At 49.0% G+C, this 27,421-nt stretch overlaps 1 protein-coding gene across 2 annotated transcripts; it reads right to left on the reverse strand.

Annotated features, from left to right (window-relative positions):
* Positions 1 to 401: 401 nt before the first annotated feature.
* On the reverse strand, positions 402 to 26,273 carry LOC133417699 (corticotropin-releasing factor receptor 1-like). Of its 2 annotated transcripts, none has more exons than XM_061705698.1 (14): positions 25,926 to 26,273; positions 23,517 to 23,607; positions 22,051 to 22,116; positions 21,835 to 21,963; positions 14,014 to 14,099; positions 11,867 to 11,973; positions 10,183 to 10,303; positions 9,834 to 9,987; positions 8,244 to 8,304; positions 7,345 to 7,417; positions 5,598 to 5,683; positions 5,395 to 5,530; positions 5,206 to 5,247; positions 402 to 3,754 (listed from the first exon to the last, which is right to left on the reverse strand). In XM_061705698.1, exons 1-14 carry the CDS (start codon positions 25,938 to 25,940, stop codon positions 3,614 to 3,616), a joined length of 1,308 nt encoding a protein of 435 aa, XP_061561682.1. In that variant the 5' UTR covers positions 25,941 to 26,273; the 3' UTR covers positions 402 to 3,613. The 2 variants fall into 2 exon arrangements, with proteins under 2 accessions (XP_061561682.1, XP_061561683.1); XM_061705699.1 differs by having other exon boundaries at positions 3,666 to 3,754; positions 5,598 to 5,651.
* Positions 26,274 to 27,421: the final 1,148 nt, after the last annotated feature.

Here is a 27,421-nt window from a genome sequence, read left to right on the forward strand (position 1 = left end):
GGTGCCGCAATATTGCGTTTTTGAGTAGTATCGCTGCCTCGGTTCGAGCGACGTGAGAGTGGGGCTATTTTGAGGCGGATTACGTGCGCCGAGGTACCAAATGCAGCGGACGCACGCGCAGGCCGTCGCCGTGGGAACGTCGTCGTCGTTGCCGTCGGCGATGATGAATCCTCCTGACCTCTAAAATGAAGGTGGGCGGGGGTCCTTGCAGGAAGTCACCCCCGAGCCCCTCCCTCCCTCCCCACCACCACCCGACACGTCCCCGCCGAACAATTAGCACGGCCGACGGCGACAGCGACCGCAGGGAGGCGAGGATATTCCACTTTTGGAATCATGCGCGCTCTTGATTACGCCCCAGTGCGGCCCTCGCGCAACACCCCTGCCCCTCCCCCGGTGACGGCTTAAAAGGATCACAAAACGCTCCAAATGTGGACTCTGCTCTCACGCGGCCCTGGAGACAAACGCCGCTGTCATGTGTCGCATGTAGCGTGCGCGTGTTTTGACAGGAAGTCCAGTGTGTCGCTGCCATAAATAAAGCAGACGAGTTTATTTGTTTTGAGTCAATGCTACACACACTTTATTAGTCAGTAGGACAACACACAACCCGGGAGACGACATGAACGTTTTATTTATTTTTTTATTTTTTTGTCTTGCACGTGCGCGACAAAGCTCGCTCCTGCGCCGAACGCATACCCAGTGCTGGCAAGATGACTTACAATTCGTTAGTTACCCTTGTTGAAAAGCCTCATGATTTCAATGATTACATTTTGATACGCCTCTTAATTTGGAATCATTGCATCGGCCGGAACCTTGGGTGTTTCCTACAAAAAAGTGGATCGACACCTCGATCCTTATTTTGGAATTACCCACATATTTGTTCTTTAAACTGATAACAAAACATGATGAAATGTAAATAAATCATTAAAAATGGCTTTGTTGCATTAAATGTGGAAAACCATTATACCATACCATGTTGACCTCATGACAAATGTGCACAATTTCCACACTATGGCTTCATATGACAACCAGATACGGGACTGTTCCATAAAAAAGTATAAAGATGTTAGTGTTCAAAAGTCAATGTTATTGAATGTGCTCAACTCTGAGTCGAACATTTTCAAAATGTCAAACTAATAGGTTGCGCGACAAGGTGGCGCTTGGAGGTCATACTCGGGGAAAATTGTGATGTTTGAGACTGCGGCAGAATGGCACATGCCCAGAGAGAGCGAATCACAAGCGTGAAATTTACGAAATATTTTTCATATGTAAAATTGTGATCATGGAAATTTCCAAGAGCAACTATCATATCATTTAATGAGACACTTTCTCCCAGTAATGTAATGATTACAATGACTTCTATTATGTACGTCATTCGATTTCATGGAATGAGTTCCTGCCAACATTGCGCACACACGTATCCAGAGCGCAACTTAGTGCGTGGCGCCGTGCTGACGAGGTGCAGTAAAGGCTCTCACGTGCACAAAAACTCTCACACTTACCCAAAAACTCACGTGGCTAAAATCCTTTTTCATTCACGACAAAACCAAGATGTCAGTTGTTTTGGAGCGTATGCAAGATTTTTGGGTGTGAGAGTTTTTCTGGCTGTATGCGTGAGTTTTGGGGTGTAAAATGTGTGTTTTTGGGTGCACGTGAGAGGTTTGTTAGTGTGAGTTTGTTTGGGTATAGTGTGATATATATATATATATATATATATATATTTATTTTTGGTGTGTGTGAGAGAGATTTGTTGGTGTGATATTTTTTTTGTGAGAGATTTGTTGGGTTAATGTGAGACTTTTGGTGAGTGTGAGGTTTTGGGTGTGTATGAGAGCCAAATGTTATTTTCGGCCGAAACCTGATACACGGCTGTTGCAAGCGCAACTTTGTAAGCAGCACCCGCAAACTTTTAGTATCTGGTGCGCCCAACTTAGTCAGCGAATCCGAATCTGGAAACGTACTCCGTGTATTTGGCAGAGTCACTCGCTGTGCGTCTGGCTTCACGTATCTTGCAAGCGTGAGTTTAAAGTTGTGTGTGCGACATAAAACAAACAAACAAACAAACAAAAACTGTTCAGCTGGTCTCCCGGGGTCCATAGGAAAATGTCAAGAAGCCAAATAAATACAACAAACACCAGCTAGCTCACCAAGACGCGAGTGTCAATCTTCACACAATGTGACGCGTGTTGATGACATCACACACTTGATGCCACACGTGGAAACAAAAACAGCAGGGCCAGGACGCTACAGCAGCGGCATACGGAAAGTCGTCTGAGCATTTATTCCACAGATATGAATAGGCAGATATGACACGCCCCTTTTGATATGCGTGCCGACGGCGACGCTAAGCTCGGAGGTCAAAGTCCTGGCGACTGGAACTGGGAGTAACCTTTCACAGGTAAAAATATTTCTGGGTCTTTTTTTCGCCCACGTCGTGTATTGATAGCACACACTTTGCCGTTGACAAAAACGTAAACCTCGTGAAAATCGGTTGTGAAACGTGAAAGTTAGGACTTAATGTCAACGTCTGTGCATTGCCTTTGATGGGAACGTCGCCCCCGCCAACATGTCCGCCATGTAGCCACGTCGCTTAGCCAGGATGCTACAGGGTGTTGGCATATTGCGTTTTGTCTTCATATCTGTGGTTTGTTCCAAACACATCTTTGGATATACGCGCGCAAACGACGTTCCGCAGCGGCCGGAGAGGTTTACAAGGAGGTTCCCGATCGGCCGACCAGTAAACAACAACGGCAACGTTGACGTCAAGAGAAGAAGACCAGAAGCCTCTCCAGTGCAGTTCATTAATTGTTAGCTCATTAATTATTTGTTAATTGTTTGACCCTCGTCTGCTCATCACGCAGCTAACGAGCTGGGCGCTAGCTAGCTAATCGATGCGGCTAACAATTGCAACGGCGGTTGACACAGAATCAACTCCTCAGGGATTCAGTTTGGCTTTCTGCGAAAAAAGATTTTTGAACACCGACATTTAGCTGAGGATTTGTTATCTTAACTTAGGCTTTGCTTTGGGAAATGAGTCACACACTCTCGTTTCCACACACCAGCTTGCAGAAAGGAGACTTATGTGCTAACGTGTACCTTAGCATGAGCATTTGCTTGCATAGCTTAGTATTTGCTAGCGTCACTTAACATTTGCTTTTTGTTTCGGACGGAGGAAATGTCATATCCGCCAGTCTGGTACGTGCTGTCGTTTTCACACACCAGCTTGCAGAAAGGCATCTTACATGCTAACATATCACTTTGCATTAGCATTTGCTACCTTAGCTTAGCATTTGCTATTTGTTTTGGACGCAGGAAGTGACACGTCCACCAGCCAACTTTCCGACATTGCCGTGTGATCCCAATCAAACGGCGTGCACGTGTTCAAGGCGGGAAAAGGATTTCGGTAGAAAGCGCGGAATGTGTTGAAAGTTTCCGGAAAGACGGTGACGGGCGGCCGTGCCGGCGCGTTGCGCCACCGAGTCCCGGAGGGAAGATGGCGGACGGGAACGTGCGCCACATTCACACTCACGTTCCAGATCCAAAGCGGGCATCTTTTGCTCCCGTAATCGTCCGAGTTCATCAAAGGCGCCGGGCGGGCGAAGCGGGCGCCGGGTTTTCACAGCGACGTGGACTGTTTGATGCTGTGGAAGCTGACCCGCGAGGGCGACGTGGGGATGGACATGGCCTGGGTCATCCGGGCCCGGATGGAGTGCTGCTCCTGCCAGCGGTGGAAGCGCTTCCTGGCGGCCGAGCGCACCTGAAGGCCACACACGCCCACATGCACGCACGCACGCACACACACCCAGACACAAACACGCACACACAAACACACAACATGCACACATACATAAAGAACACAAACCCAACGTACACAACACACATACGTGCATTTCTCAGACAGACATGCAAACACACGAATAAACACACAGGACACACAAACACGCACACAGAGCACACACACCATGCACACAGACATCCACAAAATACACACACCACACACGCACGCAGACGCAGAAAAAAAAACACACACACAGTCTTTGTGACAATTTTGTACTTGAGTTGTGCTGTGTTGGTATCTGCGTGCGTTGTGTTGGAGGTGGTAACCATGACGACCTGATGCCGTACACTACATCATCGGGACGCTGATTAAAAATCGTCAAATCGATGAACGCTCGCCACGCACGTGCCCGAATCAAATCCCCGTTGTTCGCGTGTCGGCTGACATTTTTGTTCTCTGAGGCCGACGTCAGCGAACACGTCGGGACGCCCCTCGCCGTTTCAACCGACGAGGCGGACGTTCATCGATATCCTGCGGCCGCCGGCAATCGAGCGGCTTCCTGACGGGACGTCCGTTGTCGTTCTTCCGCTTAGCGGCCGCATCGTCGCAAGGGCGAAATTTGATGACGCTCGCTGGACGGCCAAACTCCACACGCCACCTTGTGCGTGGGTGTGTGTGCGTGTCGCATATATGATTGTTGTGTTTATTGCGAGCATATGTGTGTGTGTTGTGTGTCTTTGCATCTTGCGCATGTGTGCGTGTGAGTCAAATGTGTGTCATGCATGTTTGTGTCACACGTATAGGTAGTGTGTGTGATGTGCATGTTATTGTGTGTGTCGCCTGTGTATGATTGTCACGTGCACGTGTGTAGGGTGTGTCGGGCATGTGTGTGTCAGTTGGACACGGGTGCGTGAGGAATGTGTATTCATGTTTTGCCTGCGTGCGTGTGCTGCGTGTGTCACATGTATGCATGTCGTGTGTTGTGCGAATGTGCGTGTTGCACGTGTGTGTCGCATGCGTTTGTATGTGTGCGTCTTCTGTGTTTATGCTGTGTGTGTGTGTGTTTTAATGCATGTGTGTATCTGTGAGTCGTATGTGCATTTTGTATGGTGTGTGTGCGCGCGCGCGTGCGTGTAACGTGTATTTGTCTTGTGGGTGTGCTATGTGTGTGTGTTTCACACATAAATGTCGTGTGTGTGTCGTATGTGCATGTGTACGTGTGTATTGCCTGTATCTTGTGTGTGTCGTATGCCCATTTTGTGCGTTGAGTGTGTGTGTGTGTTCTGTGTGTACGACGTGTGTGTCGCGCATGCAGGGCAGGTGACTGCTTTGTTAGACCCGGTTGCGACGTCGGCGACGGAGTTGTGTTGTGTCCGGTCGTCATGGTAACGCATCCCGCAATGTGGCAGAGGAGGCGGGACTTGGCCTACCTCACTGTTCAGGAAGCAGTAAAAGACGGACACGAAGAACCCCTGCGGGACAGACGCACCAAAACCACAAAAGTCAGCAGGCTCCAGACGGAAATTGCCGGCCACGTCCGAATGTCTTCTGATCGTCGTCTAATGTCGTCCGAGAGGCGTCAGAAAGTTGCCCTTATGTCCTCCGGACGTGGGTCTCACCTGGAAGGATTCCAGGAAGGAGTTGAAGTAGATGAAGACCAGCTGCGAGATCTCGTCCTCGCCGGGATTGACAAAGAATAGCATGTAGGTGATCCCCAGAAGGGGGAGGAGCACCAACGTGGCCTTCACCGCTTTCCTGGACACACAAACGCTCAGTGAGCGGCGGCCGACGGCGGCCCGCACCCTTCGGGCGACCGGTCTACCTGTACTGAATGGTCTCTGAGGTGGTGGACGCTCGCAGTTTGGTCATCAGGATCCTGACGATGTTGAAGAGGAAGATGAAGTTGATCTGAAACACGCACACACATTCTGCAAACATTCCCCGCCTCCTGCCCGAGGATAGCCGGGATGGGCTCCGGCACGCCCGCGGCCCGCGTGAGGGGAAGCGGCTCACAAGATGGATGGATGGATGGATGGTTTCGTTCAGTCTGTGTGGCCCGATTGTTTCCAAACGTCCATGTTTCATGTCATGCCAGTCTATCCCTCGCCTTTCTTGATTTTTGGAATGTTAATGTCTTTTATTATTTTGTTTATCTTGTTCCAGTACCGTTTGTTTTGCCCTACCCTCATAAGTATTTTTTTTATTGCTCCCGTTCCCCTGCCTTCACTCTAAACATAACGGTCCTACAGAGTACCCAAATGGTTCTTTTGCTTGTGCGAATAGGGGAACCGCTTTTGGGCACTATTAAGCGCGCACACACAGGGTACTATTTGCAAACCGTTCTGCTCGTAAAGCAGTTCCCGTAGTCATACAAGTCAGTCACGGAACCGTCAGGGTACTATGTGGAAACCTTCATTTTGCATTTTTACCTACGTACCTTTGCCTCCACAACAAAAACCCTCATCAGTGAAAAACGTTCCTGAATGCACCGGCAACGTTCCTCGACGTTCCACCGCTTGAGTTAGTTAGCTGTACAAGTCCTGTTTTTTTCATGATGTCTTTGACTTCGCTGACCAACTGGAACCTTAGCCGATGTGTGACCAGCTAGCAGTCCGCTAAAGTGGAACGTTAACGTAGCTTTTCTGGGTTTTAGCGTGACAGATGAAGTGCTTTTTGTCTCTTTAGGTTGCAAACCTTTCACGTCGCCATGCAACGTACGGCAGTCCTCGAATCCAATTCGAATCACCTTCAGATCTCTCTGCACGATACCTGAGAAAGTGGACGCAGCTTTCGGCTGGCTGCGTTTGCAGCTTTTCACACAAAAATAGCTTTTCTTTCCCAAAAAAAAAAAAAAAAAACAGACGCCAATGTTCCAAATATGTAGTATAGAGGACCGAGAGTGCCAAAATTAAAGAAGTAAATACTTCATGAAATAAATAGAAAGTATGTGTCATTAAGCGTTGAATTATTCAGTATTGAATTGTTTCAATATTTATTTATTTAATTATCCGTCCATCCATTTTCTACATGGCGGGTCGCCGGTACGCGGGCGCCTACCCGGCTGACTCTGGGCGAGAGGCGGGGCTACACCCTGAACCGGTCGCCAGCCAATCGCAGGGCACAAATAGACAAACAACCACTCGCATTCACACCTATGGGCGATTTAGAGTCTTCAATTAACCTAGCGCGCGTGTTTTTGGGATGTGGGAGGAAACCGGAGTACCCGGAGAAAACCCACGCGGGCACAGAGAAAACATGCAAACGCCGCACAGGCGCAGCGGGATTTGAGCCCGCAACCTCACAACTGTGAGGCGGATGTGCCAACCGCTCGTCTGCCGTGCCCATTTATTGAATTATTTGGATATTGATTTCATTTTGGCACTTCTATTCCTTATTTTCAGAGTACAAAGAGACATTGAAGTACATGAATTTCATTTTTTGAATGGAAAAATCAGGGTTTTGTCAAACTCCTTATCGGTAGTTTAAGGCGACAGACGAGCGTTCACAGTCCCGTGCGAACCGTCGCCAAGTAGAAACAGAACTGACGAGGTTTTTCAAAAGCAACTCACCACCAGAACCAGAATCATGGGACCCTGGTAGATGTAGTCCGTGTAGACGCCCGCTCGCTTCCCGAACCAGCACCTGGCCGCACGACAGGACACACGTCACCATGGTGACCGCACTAGACTTGATCCTGGCTCGCCATTGGTTGCTTTTCACAGAGTCCAGAGGTACCTTGACTTGCACGTTTCATTCATTCCGCGAGCACGCTTAAAAACTTGGGCATAGTGGAACCCCCCCCCACCGTTTGCGGGGGACCAGGCTCGACCACGAATAGCGAAAATTCACAGATCATTGATCCACATGCAATACCTTTTTCTTAACACCCCAAAATTATTCAATAAGCAGGAAAAGACCGCCAATAAGCCTTTTCCACAAAAACGGAGATTGGTTCCCCCACCCCGAAAAAAAAAGTGGGAAAAAAATCTGCGGGAGACGCATTCATTACCCCCGTTTAGATCAACTGAAAATCTGTTCCTGCCCCTAAAAAAAAAAAAAAAAGAAAAAGAAAAATAACACTGCAATATCTAAAAGCTCAATAAATGATCGGAGAGAAAATTGTAAAGAAATAATCAGAATACCCACACTGTAGTATTCATGTTGAGTGTTTGCCTTTAAGGGGCGTTGCCTAGTGAGTGACATCAGGAGCTGGGGTCGGCTCCCTGCGAGTGTTCACATTTGATCTGAACGCGTTTGACCGTGTGTGGTTACGGTTAGTCGTCTGTAGCTCTCCTCGCCCGCATGCCGAGCCATTTTGTTTCCCACGTCACTCGAGCGGGAAGGTCGTAACGCGAAGCAAAAATGCGACGGCTTGTCGCTTGAAAAAGCGGCAAGTCCTCAAAAGAGCGACAATGTGTTTGCGTCGGTGGGTGAAAATGGCGTGCGGCGGTCAGAAGGCAAAACTGACTTCTCGTTGTCGTAGTAGAGCTTCCCGATGGCCCAGGCCACGATGATGGGGAGCGGGATACCTGGCGGGTGGACACAAGACGAGGCCGTTTAGTGCCACTGCGCAGACTTATAGTCAAATACAGAAAATCAAATCTAACGTAAAAAAATCCAAGGTAGTTACAATAAAAGATCAACAGTCATGCAGGAAGATAATGAATAGAATTGTGGTCTATGTACTGCAGTAGTACGTCCACAATATATGAAGTGTTTCACAGTTTTTCCAAGCGCATGAAATATCGCACAGTAGAGTTCCACACACATTTGAATTGTTTGAATTTGGCAAAGGTCGGACTTTGGAGGAAGTGTCACTTCGATGTGTGGTGATGGCTTTTGGAGAGAAAATAAAATGTCTTCCGTAAACACAAACACGAGAACATATCGACAACTGTTTGCGTGCTGGTCATTGTTGCGGTGACTTAAATAACGATCACGTTCGCATTTACGCCTTCCCGTGGGCCCGCCGCCTGCGGGAGGGGCCGTAGGGGTCGGGTGCGGCGCGAGCGATCCGATCCCCGGCGACAGAAGCCGGCTCTAGGGACGTGGAACGTCACCTCTCTGGCAGGGAAGGAGCCCGAGCTGGCGTGCGAGGTTCCGGAAGTTCCGCCTAAATGTAGTCGGACTCGCCTCCACGCACGGCTCGTGCTCCGGTACCGGTCCTCTCGAGAGGGGTCGGACTCTCTTCCGCTCTGGAGTCGCCCACGGCGAGAGGCCGAGCCGGGGGGCAATAAGTACACCCGCACCTGCTCGGCGCCCGTACGTCGGGGTTCGCCCGGGTGCACGAGAGGTTAGCCTCCCTCCGCCTTCGGGCGGGGGGACGGGTCCTGACTGTCGTTCGTGCCTACGCGCCAAACAGCAGTTCAGAGGACCCACCCTTTTCGGAGTCCTCGGAGGGGGTGCCGGAGAAGCGTTCCCGCTGGGGACTCCATCGTTCTGCTGGGGGACTTCGATGCTCACGCGGGCAATGACAGCGAGACCCGGAAGTCCCCGACACCGGCGGTGATGGATGCCGTCGAGCTGAAGGAGGAGTCCTCCTGAGGCAGCCGACGGGTACCGGCCGGCCCGTCGGAATGCGGCTTTGGTGGTCGCTGAGGCAAAAACTCGGGCATGGGAGGAGTTCGGTGAAGCCACGGAGAAAGACTTCCGGACGGCTTCGAGGAAATTCTGGTCCGCCGTCTCAGGAGGGGGAAGCCGTGCACCGTCAACAGTGTGTATAGTGGGGACGGGGCGCCGCTGACCTCGAGTCGGGACGTTGCGAGTCGGTGGGGAGAATACATTCGAAGACCTCCTCAATTCTACTGACACGCCTTGCCACGAGGAAGCAGAATCTGCCCCCGCGACCCGACCTCGGCTACGCGGTAGAAAATGGATGGATCGCATTTCTGGGGGAATCCAGCAAATTCCGAAGGGTTAACGTACGTTCGCTCACGAAATTGCCTAGGCTACCATATGCTAAGCAACGACAACAACCAGGTGGCATCGCACCTCGGACCTTCAAAGGCGGGCCCCGCGGTCTGAGTGTGTGTGTTTGCTTTTGTGTGCACGTGCGTACACCATCCGATGCAGATAAACATCCACTTGCGCAGTTTGTCCGTGGAGTACGTGAGCACGATGGCCGTATGCAGGTAGCAGCCTTCGCCGAACATCCAGAAGAAGTTGGTGGAGTGGAAATAGTTAAAGGAAGCCGTCACCAGGCGGCACCACACCTTCAAAAAAAAAAAACACACGCGCGCTCAGTCGCTCCGCTGTCGAACGTCAGGCCGACATAAACCTTTGTGCTCAAGCTTGATGTCGAAAAAAGGAAAATAAAATCAACTCAATGGATGTAGATGGAAATGTGGATGTAAAATAGTCCATTTGAGGAATGTTGACTTTTGTCTCGACCGGTTTGCGGAACTCACCACGTTGCTCTCGTGCACTTGCGGGCTCATGGTGAGCTGCACTACGAACCACGTGGCGTTCCTCAGGATGAAGGCGCTGATCAGGTTCCAGTGGATGATGTTCCTCAGGCAGCGGATGCTCCTGCCACACCGCAAGCAAACTCGTAAAACCTTCCTCTGAATGCCTTCTTCCGGTGTCTCTGGCAAGTTTTGCTCATAACACCTCAAGCGTTGTTGTTTTTTTAACCTGATCACCCACGTCTTTATTTTTGAGTTTTTTTTACCCGATCCCCCCGATTATTGTTGTTATTTTTTTGTTTTTACCCAATTCCCGTCTTATTTACATTTTTTTCAGAAATAATTGTTTTTTTCATGCCGATTATTCACAGATTTTCCCGTTTCGTGAGGATCGGAGCTCGAGCCCGACCACAAACAGCCACTGTATGTATAAATAACTGGAATTTGTTCCAGTTGGTTATGTATGGTAACAACAAGGAAATAGCACTGTATATATATATATATATATTTTGAGGCGATACAGCACTTGGTGTAAAAGGTTTGAGAACCACGGCTTTAGTATTTTTCACTTTGAATGTGTGTGGCTTTAAAAGGTGAGAGCTAGCCAATGAGAGCGCAGAGTTGGCTGACAGTTAAGTGGCGAAGTGTCAGCCAACTAGCATCCGTCCGTCAGTTTGCTACTTGTCGATTTTGTGAGCGTTTGTTCAATAAGCACGTCGGCAGGCGTTTCCGTCTTCCCTCTATCCAAACCGCCCGTGACGGATTCCAATTCATTGTAACAACGCTATTCTCCGTCAGCTAACCGTGTTGACTTTAGCGTAGACGTGCGGTCGTATCAGCCTCTTCGGAGACGCATTCCTTTTGATCCCAAACTTTGGCCGTTGTGTTTCTGACAGACTCGCGTTTTTTGCGATGTGAGTCGGCCGTAACTTTTGTCCATGTGGAAAAAAGATCGCTGTGAAATCTCGTGACGTAGCGAAAATGAGATGCGCGCGTTTAAAAATCTGCGAAAAAAGTGCGGCGCTGGCGTCGCGTCCTTCGATTTCCCACAGTGCATCAGGAATGCCGTCGTTTGCAAAAGGATTGCGAAGGCGGAGGATTTTCCGGAACTATCTGGGTCCAGCCGACACAAATGCGCCTATAGACGAACGCACGTTTCGTCACCTTCGATGAAGCTAACATGGTTTTGGATTGTGGACGGAAAAACCCAGATTCAAACGGGGAACTTTCAATTGTGGGGCAGACGTGCTGACCGCGAGGACGGCGGCGCTACCGACGACAAATTCATTTGAGAGTTTCCCAATTTCCCCGTCATGTGACCTTCGGCTATTTTGCGGCGCTTTTGCATCACTTTGCCCCTCCCCCCGAGGCTCACAGCTCACCCCCAACACGACTTGTGCATAAATGTGTTTTTCTTTTTCTCCTTGGCGCTTTTCGCACTCTTGGGGCCACGAGGTCTGCAAGTCTTTCTCGGATCAACGGCCACCGCCACATTTCTGTGTGCGCGCGTTGCCGTCCTTGCCCCCCACCGCCCATCTGCGCCCCCCGTCCCATTTTGTCTCCTCCTCACGCGGTGGCATCAAAGTGTTTCGATTGTCTTCTCGTATTCTCCTCACACGTGTCAATGTGTCCTACTTGGCGTTCGCTTTGGAATAAGAGGCGGGATGGGGGGGATTATCCTGCTCACCTCAAACACAGGAAGAGGAAGAAGGCCACCAGCAGCGCCAGCATGGAGATGGCGTGACCCAGGAAGTTGATGATCACCGCCATCTGGTAGTGCATCTTGGCCTTCTTCTGCAAAGCAGCGTCATCGTCATTGTCATCAAGATCATCATCGTCCTCATCATCATCGTCCTTATTATCGTTACTATTATGGCCTGCCCGATATGGATATTTTAAGGTCGGTGCCGTTTACGATATTTGGCAGAGTACAATTCCAATAAGTGATTAATTGGACAATTAATAAGAAAATATATCCATCCATCCATTTTCCGTTGCGCTTCTCCTCATGCGGGTCGCGGGCGTGCTGGAGCTATCTTCGGGCGAGAGGCGGGGTACACCCTGAACTGGTCGCCAGCCAACCGCAGGGCACATAGAAACAAACAACCATTCACACCTACGGGCAATTTAGAGTCGTCAGTCAACCTACCACGCATGTTTTGGGGGTGTGGGGGGAAATTTAAAAAAATATATATATATATATATATATATATATATATATATATACTAAAGAAATATCTAGTGGCATATACTCTATAGGCAATTTTGCAATTTGCAGCAGGGCTCCGTCCGGAGCCCTCGCGTGATTAATATTTAATTTGCACGCCCGGGCAGGAGGGAGTGCTGTGAGCCAATCGGAAGGCTGAAGACAGGTCACAAACGCAACAACGCGAATGGCGGAAAATGGCTGGTGACCAGTCTGTTGTTCATCCATTCATGGCCTAGCGACCAGTCCATTGTTTTTTCATATTCCGGCGACCGGTCCCCAGAGAAATGAGGACAAACCCAGCAGAAAATGATTGGATGACAGATTTATTTTTTTTCTCGGAGCAAGGCCCGAGCGGGACCGGCGGCGGGATTTACGTGACCTCCTGGCATGTGCGTCGGGATTAGAATCTTTTATCCGCACGCACGCACCTGCCCACATCCCATAATCAGCTGCTGCATGGCCAAATCACCATGGCGATGAGTTGACGCACGCGCAATCTCTCGGGCTGCGCCGGGCTCCCTCCGCGTGAGCGCTATTTGTTGTCGTCGGCGCATCCCACAATTCATCACCTCACTTGACAACAACCAGCGCGTTGGCAAATAGTCAACATGTCATCAAAAAAATACAAAATGCTTTCTTGCCACTCTCGTAGGCTGGAATTTACTTCAAAACTAAACAAATATAATTACACGTTGTATATTTAAAACAACTGAACAATATGGGCTCACGAACCGCTAGCTTCATGCTAACATACAATGGAAAATACCATTGACATGCTAACGGTTAGCATTGATAGTTGCATTGTTAAGAGCTTTCGAATATTTCATATATAACACATCTAGATCAGATAATATAACAATTCTCACAGACATATATTCTTTATCCTCTACGGAAAACAAAGTTATTTCCTCGTTTGTGTCTGCATGACTGTTGAGTGTTGTAGCGCCCCCCAGTAGCCAAGAAGGAGCATCACAATGAATTGGATTGCAGCATTAAAACATGATGCCTAAACTGATTCAGTCTTTACATTCTATGGAATTAGGTTATGAGTTCATCTTTTGATAAAGTACAGTATTACAGAGTGCTATTTTCCTTGTTAAAAAGAAAAAGTCTAAATTTGAGATGAACTGTTTTCAGATACAAGCGTGTTTCAGGGAATGAAAAACAAAAAAACAAAACAAGTTTCTCGAGGCAGCGCCGTGTCATGATTCGGGACTCTTCGATGAATCGGTTTAGCCCGAACGTCAACTGTATGAAAATGCGGCCGTATAAAGTGTTTAGGGAGCGTTCGCAAACATTCATCATTCCCGAATCACTACAAAATAAAATTTAGTGGACATTTTAGGAACTAACTAGGTCCACTCCGTAAACTCTGGATATAGCGAATGAGGGAACGATTCCCTAGACCCCCACGGAGAATATTCCGGAGCCGCCTTCGTCAGGACGGCGAGCAGATGGCGAAGTTCGGCAACCGATCGCGATGACGTCACATGCGCGCGTCCCCGTCGACCAAAAGCAAAAACCGGGCCGCGGCGGCAAAAACGCAATTTTTGGCCGCTCGGTCGGTGGGAAAGGAAGGAAGAAAAAAAAGAAAACTGAGGAAAGACGATTCGACGCCGGCTCACCTCCTGGTGCAGGATGGCCGTGCACTTGGAGTAGTTGCCCTTCGCCGCCCACGTCCCGTTGGACAGACACTTCCTGTACACGCTGTCTACACGCCGCAACATTGGGACACTCGTGAAAATGGCAAATTTACACACACACACATGCACACACTCCCGTTAGCACACGCATGCCACAAAGTTGTCACGTTTTCCAAAAAATACCAACACACACACACACACACACACACACTCTTCCGTTTGCTCACGTATACTGACATTCCCGAACATTTGACATTCATTTATCTTTTATTCAATTTACTAACACACAAAACAAGCACACGCAGATACATAAACACACACACACATTAACAAGTATACATTGAATCAACTATTCCATTACCATTCTTACACACACAAACAGAAACACACATGAACACGTATTAGCACACACATGCTGCAAAAGTGAAACATTTCTGAAAACGACAACATTCATTTTGTATTCAATTTACAGACACACAGACTTGGACACACAAAAACAAACACCCACACACACACACACATAATACACACAAACCCACACGTCACACCAATGTGTGGTATTCCCCAAAATGACAACACGAATCGTGTGTCTGTGTGTGCGTGTGTGTGACCTTCTAGCATGGGAACTCTCATTAGTCTTCTTCACGCCGTTAATGTCAACAGCAGCACACACACTAACATCGTGTGTGTCAGCTGCCTTTTGTGTGCGTGTTGTGTTCATTTGTTTGTGTGCGGTTGTACGCGCGCGTGTGTGTGTGGAGTTCCACTGAAGCTCATTTTTGGTGGCTTGGTCTTAAAAGATGCCAAGATGCTTCTGAAGGCGAGTCCCTATGAAAATGAAGCTGCACAACTTGAAGACCGTACAAATTTACAACATTCCAGCATTCGAACTTTATGACTTTACAACATTACAACTGTACAGTTTCCCAACTTTCCAAATGTACCTCTTTGCAACTAAATAATAAAATAGCGACACAGCGCTGAGTGGGAAACGTCAACGCACGTGAAGATTAGCCGCGTCGCGCCGAAGTCCGCAAAGCCCGACCCGAAATTGCGACCCGCCACCTCCGCGCACGTTCGGCGGCACCGACGTGACCTTCCTGACTCGGAAGCTGGTTCGAGACTCCTCCGCAGCGACTCCACGCAGTGACTTATGTCAATAAGTCACCATGCAGCAGCTTGATTTACGACAAAAATCGAGGTTCTACATTAGTGCAAAACTCACCTCAACTTTAGTACTTTAACAACAAAAGATATACACTCAAAAGAAATATGCACACACACACATCCCACAAGAATACACAACAAATAAAAACGAGACAATATTTGTAACATTTTGCAGTGATTTGATATTGCAACTTGATAGTGATTCATTTCGGTGACTTGACGCAGCGACTCATTTGAAAGATTTGATGCGGTGAATTATTTCTATGCGTCAATACAGTGAAGCGGTACTACTCGAAGCGGCGACGCGATGAAGTCACTTGATGCGGCGGCTCTATTCAGTGACTCGATGCAGTGAGCCGACGTAGCCGATTAATGCGGTGACTCGATGCCCTGACTTATTTCAATGATTGGAAGCAGTGACTATGCACTCAATGTCGTGATTTCAATACAGTGGCTCGATGCAGTGACAAATCTATGATTCGATGCAGTGAGTCAATGCAGTGACTTATTTCTATGATTGAATACAGCGACCGGAAGCGGTGGCTCAATGCAGTGACTCCGTGTCGCCCCTTCCTCGAGTGACTCGATTCAATGACTTATTCAATCGAGGGGCCTACCGGTAGCAAGTCAATGCGGTGTCTTGATGCAAACGTTTGGAAGCACGCCAAGAGACAGCGGAGCCCGAGGGCGCCGACGTGCGAACGGCGGGCGGGCTAAAAATAGCGACGCGGCGCCGAATGGGGAAATGTGATCTCACGTCAAGATTGGCCGCATCACGCTCGAGTCCCCAAAGCCCGAAGCGATATCGCGACCCGCAATCTCCACGCCAACGTGACCTCCGGCCGACCGGGAAGCTCGTTTGAGATTCCGCCGCAGCCGAGCGAGCGCCGAACTCAGACGTCGGCGGCTGCCAAGCGACCGCTCCGTTAAGCGAAGGCTCGGCCAGCAGTCCTATTAGCATCCCGCCTCATATTTCAGGGCTCGTCCGCGACCTTTGTCGCTGGCGAGCGGGTGCTAAATCCTCGAGCGGGATGCGGAACATCCGACGCCGACTCGCTCGCCGCACGGCCGTCCTTCCTGTCCGCTAATTAGGTTTCCGGGAAAAGGACTTCAGCGCCTTAGTGCGATTGACGTGCCGGGTAACCGTGGCAACCCAAGACCGCGCACAAACGACTCCGGCAACGCAAACGTGGGAACAAACGATCGGCGCTCGGACGCGCGGCAGGCGGTCGCGGCGAAACGCGCGCCGACTCGATGCAGCGACTCCACGTAGCGACTGTCTGTCGGCGGCGACTCGATCGATAAACTCAAACGCGGCGGGTTATCGCATTCATTCTAAAAGCAGCGTCTCGGTGCAGTGACTAGATACGCTGACAAACATCAAGAATTCTATGCAGCGACTGGATGTCGCAACTTGATTCAACGCAGGGACTTGTCTGCGATCGGATGCAGCGCTTTGATGCACTCACTCCATGCGGTGACTTACCTGAATAATTGGATGCAGTACGGAGATGCAGTGACTTATCTCCACAGTTCTGTTGCGTCTCGATGTAGCGACTCCATGTATCAAGTCAATGCGGTGACTTAAGTCATGAAATCAAAAGAGTGCCTTCATGCAGTACAGTGACTCACCTGGAGATTTCGATGCAGGGCGCTAATGCAGTGAATCGACGTCGTGACTTATCTTAACGGTTCTATGCAGTGATCGATGTCAGGACTTCTCTCAGTGACTTCTCAACTATCGAACCCAGTGTCTCGATGCGGTAACTTCCCACGGCCGCTCGGTGCGGCGGCTGCGGCTGTCCGGTGTTTTTGTGCGCCGCGTGTAGTCACCGACACGGCCACGACTGAGAATTCCCACAATGGCGGGTGAAATGAAACCTGTAAACGGGTTTTCCGCTACTTTGGAAGCAGACGACTGAGACGTTCCGCAACGCAAACACAGACAAGTGATGTTTGCCTTTGGGCCAAAAGAGGAAAGTGGAGCACATTCCCACAGCAGCGAAGGGAACTGCATGTGTGCGTGCGTGCGTGCGTGCGTGCGTGCGTGTTCGTTGGATAACAAGCTCCGATTCCCACCGCACCGCGTGAGTGCGTGTGCGCTGCATGCTGGTCGGGAGGCTTGTTCGGCGGAGAACAATTCCCCCTAAGCCCCCCCGACACACACACATGCATGCGCACACGCCTCCATCTTGACTTCCACAAGTCAGCATGGTGGGGGGGTTGGTGGTTTTGCTGAGGAAGGAGGGGAGTGGGAGTGGGAGTGGGGGGGCTGTACATCCAGCAAGTTGCCTCTGGAGACCAGCAAGTGAAAACGGGGGGTTGGTTTTGCTTTTGCTGTGTGGGTATGAGCGTGTGTGTGTGTGTGTGTGTTGGGGGGGGGGGGGGGGGGGGGGCACTGACAGCTGTCACATGCAGGCTGGACACGCCCCCCGGATGTCGTTTGACGGCACGCGTCACACGTTGGTTGGCACACATTAGCACCGTCAGCACATGTTAGGGCGGATGTTTTGTTCTAGAAGATTTTAGATGGGGTTTAGCTTGTTCTAAAATGTGTTAAAATACTATTGAATATTCTAGAAGGTTTTAGAAAGTGATACGATGTAATAGAATTTTGGAATATGTTTGTTTTCCGTTATCAGTGTCGTGTGCCCAAAGAGGAACGAAAGAAAGAAAAGCAAAAAGTCAATGAAATAGAATCTGTGTAAGAAACAAACAGACAAACAAAAGACGTTAAGTCCAGGATTTGTCGGGGTCTAATTTTGGAAATCCAGCCTGTTTCCAGCGGGATGATTCATGGAACATATTCGCCCATACAATGGATGAGATATTTTTAGAGGGCAACACTTTATCGGGGATCATGTCTTCTCCTCGTCATTCTCCATCTTCTTCTTCCCCTCGTGCTCATTCCCACTTTCCAATCGTCCTTTGGCCAAGTTAGTGGTCCTGACATTGTTCAAGGTCATCCAACGACTCTTGGACCTTTTGATGACTTTCAAAAAAAAAAAAAAAAAAAGGTTTCCACGATGATGGGAATGATTTGTTTGACCATCGGAACCACAACATCCCGACAAAAAAACAAAAAAACTCCTGATTTCAACTTCCCAACCGAACATTTCCGACGGGAAAATCCCAACGACAACATTTCAACTTTCAGAACCAAATAAAACGTTCCTGGAAGCGTGTCTGTGTGCGCGTGTTTGTGTGTGCACACGAGTGAGGACGAGCTGGCAAGGTCACCGACGTGACAAACGTTGACAGCGGCGCTATAAAAAAAGATGGCAAAGGCTGCTGGCTGCTGAGCTCATTAAATATTCAGGTAGGATGAATAATTAAATGGTGTTTAAAAATAGAGCACTAAAGTATACTTTACAATCAATAACGTCCACAGGGCAACTATCAATATTCCGCAGTGTCACCTTTTGTGTTGGTAAGGATGACCTTGTTGCCCAACACGCGAACACAAATAACATTAGCCACGCTAGTGAACAAGCTAACATACAATATTAGTCACACAAGTGAACATGCTAAGTCATAAAACGCATTACCTAACATACTAACACAACATTCGCCAACCAACCTGGTCAAAATGTTAACACTCAGTAAAAGCCACACTTTCAACACGCTAACCCAAATAACATTTAGTCATTCAGGCAACATGCTAACACACATTAGCCACACTGGTTGACAGGCTAACAGATATATTAGCCGTGCTGGCGAACACGCTAGCATACAACACGAGCCGCACTAGTGAACATGCTCGTAAATGTAAAAAAAACATTAGCCGCACTTTCAACACGCTAACACAAATAACATTAGCCGCACCGCAGAACACGCTGACGTCACAACATTAGGTCCGGTGCACACCTCAAGACAATCGGGCAGCTTTTTGTCCCAATTCCTCACTTTGCCGACCAAGGATGACAAGTGCCAGTGCTATCTTATGTCTTCTAAGATGATCGTGCGGTCTGAGGTGGATTTGACCCGCTAGTGTCCCAAACGGGTCGGGCTGACGATCTTAAATAGTAAACGTGTTCAATATTTAAAAAAAATATAGAGATTTTTTGTGTGTACCGAGCCGACGCCTCGAGAGTCACGACTCGGTGTCTTGTGACGTGGAACGGAATGGAGCCGATCAAGAAGCGACCTGACTGAGGAGTCGAGGAAGCCACCGCAAATCGAAACAAACGCGTCTTACCTGATGTCATATTTTGTTTAAGTGGGTTCAGCAAACGGCAAAAAGTCTTTTTCCAAAGCAAGTCTTTTATTAGACATCGCCATTCTACAACACTCCCGCCTCCAATCCCTTCGGCGCAATATAGCCGCTATCCTGTAAAACCAGGCCTTCAAAATAAAAGCATAGCAGCAAAATAGCACGGTTCAAACACCCGAACCACAAAGTCCAGTGGACGTCAGAAGTGGAGGACCATCTCGTGCAGCTGTGGGAAGCCCGAGAGTGCTTATTTAACGTCTCCGCCAAGTCTTTTTTTCTCGTTGAGTTTTGTATTTTTCCATTTCCTCCTCTCGCGTGCCCTCTGCGACCTTGCGTTTTTATCTTTCTTCAGAAGAAGAACTTTCTTCTTCTTCGCTTTTGTTAGATCGCGTTTGATTACAGGAGATTTCTGTCTCGGCAGACTAAATTCAAGATCGGTGGTGGAACAGAATCTTTATGAGCGTGGTGTTCTGTGTTGATATTATCAGAGCGCAACACACACAATACGACCAAAAACCGTTGAATGCCCAATTTATTTTTTCTTCATGTGAGGGCGCTGTTACAGATAAAAAAAAAAAAATGTATTTTACGATTTGATAAATCCTTATGTGGGTACCGGGCCTTAGCCCCGCCGGTCGACACGTACAGTACACGAACAGTAAACCCTCGTTTATCGCGTGGATTATGTTCCAGAAAATGAAATCTGTGATACGGCGACTAAATTTTTCCATATATATTTATGTTTCATAAATACCATGCACTATAGAGAGCGGTGCAGGTATTTTAATTGTCTACTTGAAGTCGCCATCCACACGAAGAACACAAGCGCACGCCTACGAAGCAGGGCGCTGCTTGAATGACTTGAACAACAGCCCGAGCAAACAAGGCGTGAACGGGCGATCTCCCGTCTCGACCGTTTGTACCGTTCCTCACACTCACGGTCCTGGCAACGTAGTCGGCAAAAAGTATTATGACTGCCCAGAATTCATTGCGGTGATGTTTTAATCTACAGTACTGTAATTGTAGAAAAACTAAGCTAAACGTTGCTCTTTACTTGTATTTGTTCCGCGGCACGGCGGACGACTGGTTAGCACATCTGCCTCACAGTTCTGAGGTTGCGGGTTCAAATCCAGCCTGGCCTGTGTGGAGTTTGCAGGTTCTCCCCGTGCCTGCGTGGCTTTTCTCCAGGCGCTCCGGTTTCCTCCCGCATCCCAAAAACATGCGTGGTAGGTTGACTGAAGACTCTAAATTGCCCGTAGGTGTGAATGTGAGAGCGAATGGTTGTTTGTTTCTATGTGCCCTGCGATTGGCTGGCGACCAATTCTGGGTGTACCCGGCCTCCTGCCCGATGACAGCTGGGATAGGCTCCGCGGAGCGCGCCCGCGACCCTAGTGAGGATAAAGCGGAACAGAAGATGGAAATGGTTCTTTTTTTTTTTCCCGAGTTGAGTTGTCGTGAGTGTGTTCATTAGCTATTGGTCGGGCTAAGGTTGGTATTTGTGAATGCATTTCATTCAACTCTGACTGTGGCTTTTGTTTTCCACGAATATGGTAGTCAGTGGGGGTTTCTTTATCTGCTAAGAACATGAGCTCAATTGACCTTCTGCCGCCACACTGAAATCAATTGGCCGATAAAATTGACTGTATCGCATATCTGCAGGTGAGTTATTGCACGAGCACTGCCCGATAAACCAAATCCGTAATAAGTGAACCGCAGTATGGGGAGGAGGCATTATTACTGCAACATTAGCCGTGCTTTCAACATGCTAACACAAATAACATGAGGCGCGCTTTGTGTTTGTACGTCGCCGTTAGCATCCCGTTAGCCGTTAGCCTCCTCCTATTTGATGATATTGATGTTGACGTTTTTCTCAAATGTTAGCACGAGGAAATAGCGACACATACGCTAATTAGCGGCCTTGTCTGTACGCTCCTCTGCCAACGTTTGTGACGATGACGCGTTTGTCTCTGCATTCAAATTAGAATGCTCATGCAAATTTGTGAAAACAAACGCGCTGGAGCCCGAGGGAGCAACTCCACTACTCCATTTTAGATTCTTCTTTTTTTTTCATCTTTTGTCTTTGCTGCCAGTGGCAAGATGGCGCATTCAGTCCATGCGGATGGCGTGTAGACGCATGTAAAGTGTGCGTCGCAGTTGTATCGATGCTGCGTAAATTGTGTGTTTCTGCTGTGTCGATGGCATGTTGATAGAGCGTAGGTGTGTGAAGGACAGATTGCGTGCAGGTAGTGTGTTGGTGGCATGTATGTTTTACGGCGTGTTGCCGACGTGTACATGGTGTGCGGAAGGTGTATAGATGGCATGTAGACGGTTTAAAGGTTTTGCGTAGCTAGCGTGTTGCTATCGCGTGGATGAAGGCGGTGTGCGGATAGCTCGTAGTTGGCGTGTAGCTGTGGCGTTCTTACTGGTGGTGTTGTATCTGACGCCGTAGAACATCTCGGGACAAGGTCTGGCCACCACGCGGGCGGCGGGGCTGCGAGGCCAGCAGGTGCCGATGCCGTCCAGGGACGCCTCGCAGTACGCGTCCGCCGCGCCTGCCGCGCGACACACAAACAGGAAGTGGCGTTGACCGGCTTTCGCGTGCGCTCCCTGCGAGCGAGTCTTTGATGTCGCTCCCTCACCGCTCGGCTGGACGCTCGCGTTGGTCTGCGCCTGCGTCTCGTTCCAGGAGGACGACAGCGATTGGACTGAAAACACAAACGGCAGCTCAAATGCGTCCGCATGCAAAGCTGTTTTCGCATTTCTTCCATAGCCTCGATATCCAGTTTAGTGATTAAGACAATTCAGTGCACTAGTGGAACTCGTCTTATGAGCAATGTTCCTTTCTACTACTAGTTCCACTTTTGGCCGACTAGTACGCAATTAAACCTTACTAGTAAACTACTGTTCTGATCTAGTAACACTAGTAGGCATGTGTCGCGCACTTGTAGCCTCTTCGACCATACTACCAGCACCAATTTGCCCACTCCTAGTGTTGTCTCACTAGTAACATGTAGTTGTCCCACTAGTGTGCCAATGTTGTGTTACTAGTGTGCAGAAATGTCAAACAATACTGGAAAAAACATTGACTAGTGCTCCGTAGTCGTTCTGTACTAGTGTGTCTTGGTCATGTGCTTAAATGTCTTACTAACCTTATTGAGGACAAAGAGCGTACTAGTACATGCACCTTAAGCTGGATATCAGTAAAAGCGAATAAATGCTCAAACGGCTTTCCATGATGTGTGAGTGTACGTGTGTCTGGAACTGTGTGTTTAAGTGTGTGTGTGTGCGTGTGCGTGTTTAAGGGCAACAATAAGCGGCGGTGACAGAGGTCCCGCGGCCATACAAGCACCACTACGGCAAACACGAACGTGTCCCCGGGCTTTGCCGTTCTTGCTCTGACAACTTGGGAGGCTTTGGAGCACTGAGACCAGACCTGAGGGGGCGGGGGACGCAACCGGGGGGGAACGCCGCCTGGTTGCTAAACTTAAACACTCTTTGAGATGTCCAAAGCAATTAAAGTCACATATTTATGAATTATTTTTAACAACACGTCAGCTCGGGTGCTCATTTGTCCCTTTATTTGTTTGGCGACGTTCATTCATGAATGATGATGATGACTAAATGATTCATTTATTCATTAATGATGATGACGAAGTCATTCATGAATTCATTGATGATGACATGAAGCCATTTATTGATGAGCGTCATTCGCTAACATTCTACAAGCAAACATCGGCAGCTTTGGAATTGTCTGATTGAAATTACGAGATGAGACCACACAACTAGGACTTTATAGTACACGCACACGCACACGTATTGGTCACGTCAACACAATATTTGCTGCTTTCAGCACAAATCAAACATTGCTGTGTGTGTGTGTGCGCTTGTGCCTGTGAATGCGTGTCCAACAACATCACAACTAAAACTTCTCAATTCAATATTTGGACCGGAATATCTTGACAGGAGGATTTTGCGTGTGTGCATGCGCGTGTGGAATTGTATAACGTCAAACCTGTAAGATGTCAGGTCACCGAGAAACTAATATTGGATTCCTGTAATCAGTGATGTCGTCATTATTGACGCGCGTGCGTGCGCGTTGACTTACGTGAGGTGTCGGCAGCCGCGACGAGGACGGCGTCGCACGTCAAATCAGCCCGAGAGGCCGGCGGCAGGAAGGCGAAGAAGGCGGCGCACATCTGCAGAAACACGCAAATGTCACGCGAACGTCACGTAAAAGTTACACAAACGTCACTTAAATGTTACATGGTGGTGGGAGGTCAGGGCCTGCTCTGCCAGCCTCAACATGATCATAAGCACTGACCGACATTTACTACTTCATCCTAAGCCTTCTAATTTTTTTTTTTTTACACATTAACGCATGAGACACATAATGACATCCAAACAAACATCCCCCCCCCCCCCCCCCAAAAAAATCAGCCGATTTTTGCCGCTTTTTCGCTCTTTTGTAAAGTTCAAACAAAATGAGTGTTGTAAAACAATCAAATGTGTGTCAATTTGCGGTCTTACTCGTGAATATTGATTGCGAATGACGTGCGTACTACAGTTGCACGCTGCATTGGTTTTGCTTAGTATGACTTCGGTCCAGCTACCAAACGCGTGGCGTGCCACTGTTCAACAGGGATGACATCATCACGTGATGTACTGTATGACATCATCAAAACATGCTATGACATCTTGTCAATGTCATGTGAATTATCGCCTTCACATATTAGTGACCTTGTCGCGCGATACATAGGTCACGTGTCACGTCACGTTACACACACAAACGCGCGCGCGCACAGTTTTTCCAACGAGATAGCAGCTGCGACTTCGCTTTCATTCGCTTTCATCTCAGATCGCTTTGGTGCCGCCTGGATGAGCGGACAGAAAAAATGGAAAATCCAGAGCGGAACCGCGCAACTAGAACATCCCCACGAGAACATCCCGATGAGAACATCCCGACGAGAGCATCCCCGCGAGAGCATCCCCACGAGAACATACCAATGAAAACATTCCCTTGAGAACATCCCGACGATAACATCCCAACATCGCAACGAGAACATACCGACGTGAATTTCCCCGCAAGAACATGCCAATGAGAACATCCCCACGAGAACCTCCCTACAAGAATCTCCCACAGAGAACATTTCAACGAGAACATCCCGATAAGAACATCTCCACGAGAACATCCCTTTGAGAACATCCCCGTGAGAACATCCCGACGAGAACATCCCCGCGAGAACATCGCAACTAGAACATCCCCACGAAAGCATCCCTGTGAAAACATCCCGACAAGAACATCCCGTCGAGAAAATCCCCGCGAGAACATCCTAAGTGACAACTAAGTGTCTTCTTGACCTGAAAATCCCAAATGGAACATTCCAACTACGTCTCAATTACAGAACCCCCGAACATTCCAACCGGAACATCCCGAAAACAAATCCAACTGAAGAGTCGGACTGGAACAGCCCGACTCCACTATCCTGAAGAAGACCTCAATGGGAATATGCCAACCGTGACGTTCTCCTTTTCTACACTTTGGCTGCGGTGACCCCTGACAGGGAAAAGCCAAAACACACGGCTTGACTTTTTGTCTCATTTTCTACTAATTTCTCATGACAAAACAAAAAACCCTAACCCTAATTTTTATTTTTATTTTCTTTTAAATTTTTATTTTTTTTTTAAATCTAACTCAGCCAGGTCGTCATTGCAAATGTTCAGTTCCTACTTGTCTGGCCACATGCAGTTTGTTCCAATGAAATCATTCGCCTGTTTCTTCTGGTGTGCCCCAGGGCTCCGTCTCGGGCCCCTTCCTCTTCATCGCCTACATGCTACCTCTTGGGAGAATTCAACTTTTCGACGTTCACTGTTACGCGGATGACACCCATCTGAAGCTCTCCACCTACCCTTTCGGCACTCTTCCTCCTTCCTACCTGAATGAACTCTGACCTCAAACGCTGGTTCGCATCCAACTTTCTACAAGCCAACAGTTATGAAACCGAAACCGAAACCCAAATCCTACTTACAGGTCCACCTGAGGCAAAATTGAGTTTTTCCATTCCACTTGATAATTCCTCCCCTCAGGTTGAGAGTCTGGTTAGTCTTCCCGACGGACCGCCTATCCCAGGTGACTTTGGGCGAGGGGCGGGGTTGCACTCTGGACTGGTCGCCGGCCAATGTCGGGGCACATATCGACAAACGCGCATTCACACCTACGCACAATTTGTTTGTCTTCGATGAAGCGAACATGTTTTGGAAATGTGGGAGGAAGCCGGAGCACCCGCAGAAAATCCACGAAAGCACTGACTCCTGCGGGCAAGCGTGCAAACTCCATACACGAAGGCCAGATTGGAACCCGGAACCTCAGAGCTGTGAGCCGAGCGTACTCGCCACTCGTTCGCCTCGCCGACGAGCGATTGCAAATGTGGAAGCGTCGCATTGACAAGCGGGAAGGTGACAAGCGATCAATTAGTTTTGGGGAATGTCGGCAAGTCGGAAGAGGAAAACAACTCACCTGGAGGACAAACATTTTCCCCTCACATCCTCCTCACAGGAAGAAGAAAAGAGAAGAAGAAAAAGAAGAGAGGCTCTTGCGCTCATGGAGGAGCGAGTGTTGCGTTCACGGGAGGTGGAGTGTTGTCGTTGTGTGCGACTGGCGGCGCTCACTCCCCCTCTTCCTCCTCTTCCTCCTCGTCTTCTTCTTGCCCTTCTGCCGGTGTGTGTGACGACGAGTCCACGGCGCTTACGCACATGCAGCTCGCTCGCGGTCACGCGCCGGCGGGACGCGGACGCGCGCGTCGACGCTCCGCCCACCCCGCGATTGCGGGAAAGGTGAGCGCTCCTCCACGCGCGCGCGCGGAAAAGTGGCGCGGCTGCGGAGAGACCCCGCGTCCTCCGCGGCGCGCACACGTGACGTGTTCCCACTTGGACCGGCGCCCAAGTGGGAGGAGCCGAGGAAGTGCGCGCATTAGTGAGCCCCCCACCCCCAAAAAGGTGTTGAGGTCAGCAGCTCTCATTATATCAGGGAGAAGAAAACACAGATTGGGAGACGTTAGCCGTGAAGGAGTGGGAAAAAAATCAAGGAAGGTCTGAAAGAGCGAACGCTGTCCCGATTTGCTAACATACTCAGCGGCTCTGCAGCGACTGCCACCTGCAGGCCGGCTGGGGCATTGCGGCTCAGGAACTAATGCCACCAAAAACGCAATCAATTAAAACAAATAAAAGAATTTATTTTATTTTTTTATTTGAGTCATGCACATCCACTAGCGAACAGGAAGTCGCACTCATGTTGCGGTCAAGTCTTCTGTTGCGCGCTAGCTGGTTGCTAACAACAAACGGGACAGCCAGCGGGGAAGCATTCAGGTCCTGTAGGACATTTGCGTACTTGGGGAATTTTGTGCTGTGTTTAAGTGAGACAGGAAGAGTAAAGTCTTGATTGTCTTACGAATGGAAAACAACGTTTGATGTGAAGATGAAAGGAGGTCAAATGTTGAGGAGTGGACAAACCCTCGCTCCTGATTGGCTGCTGGTGTCTAACTGGACACACCAGCTGTGTTTTCCTTGGTCGAGGTTGCATAACATATATTTTAATCAATTTCCCTGCAGCTCAGCTGGAAGTGGGACAATGCTCAACCCCCCCAAAGCCCCCACGCACACTTAATTCCACCCACGCCCCCCCACCCCCCTCCCATAAAAGACAGTTTGTCTTCAATCAGGGGCAACATCGTCCACACACACTCACAAGGCCTTAAATCCCTCCCAACGTGTGCATGTTTGTGCACGCGTGTGCGCGGGTGCGTGTGCGCGCATGCTGATCCTTGTCTGTCGAACACGTATAATGACACATTTTCGGCTGCACGTGATTGAAATGCTGTGAAAATAAATCACGTATGTTAGTTGAACACATTTGAATCACGTGCACGCGATCGACATGTCCGACTTAAGTCAATTCAAAGGACTTGTTTTGAGTGTAGAAACGGGGGTTAGGGGTCAGCCACCTTTTTGAAAGTG

Source organism: Phycodurus eques, chromosome 19 (assembly GCF_024500275.1).
Source record: "Phycodurus eques isolate BA_2022a chromosome 19, UOR_Pequ_1.1, whole genome shotgun sequence".
Taxonomy (NCBI): Eukaryota; Metazoa; Chordata; class Actinopteri; order Syngnathiformes; family Syngnathidae; genus Phycodurus; species Phycodurus eques.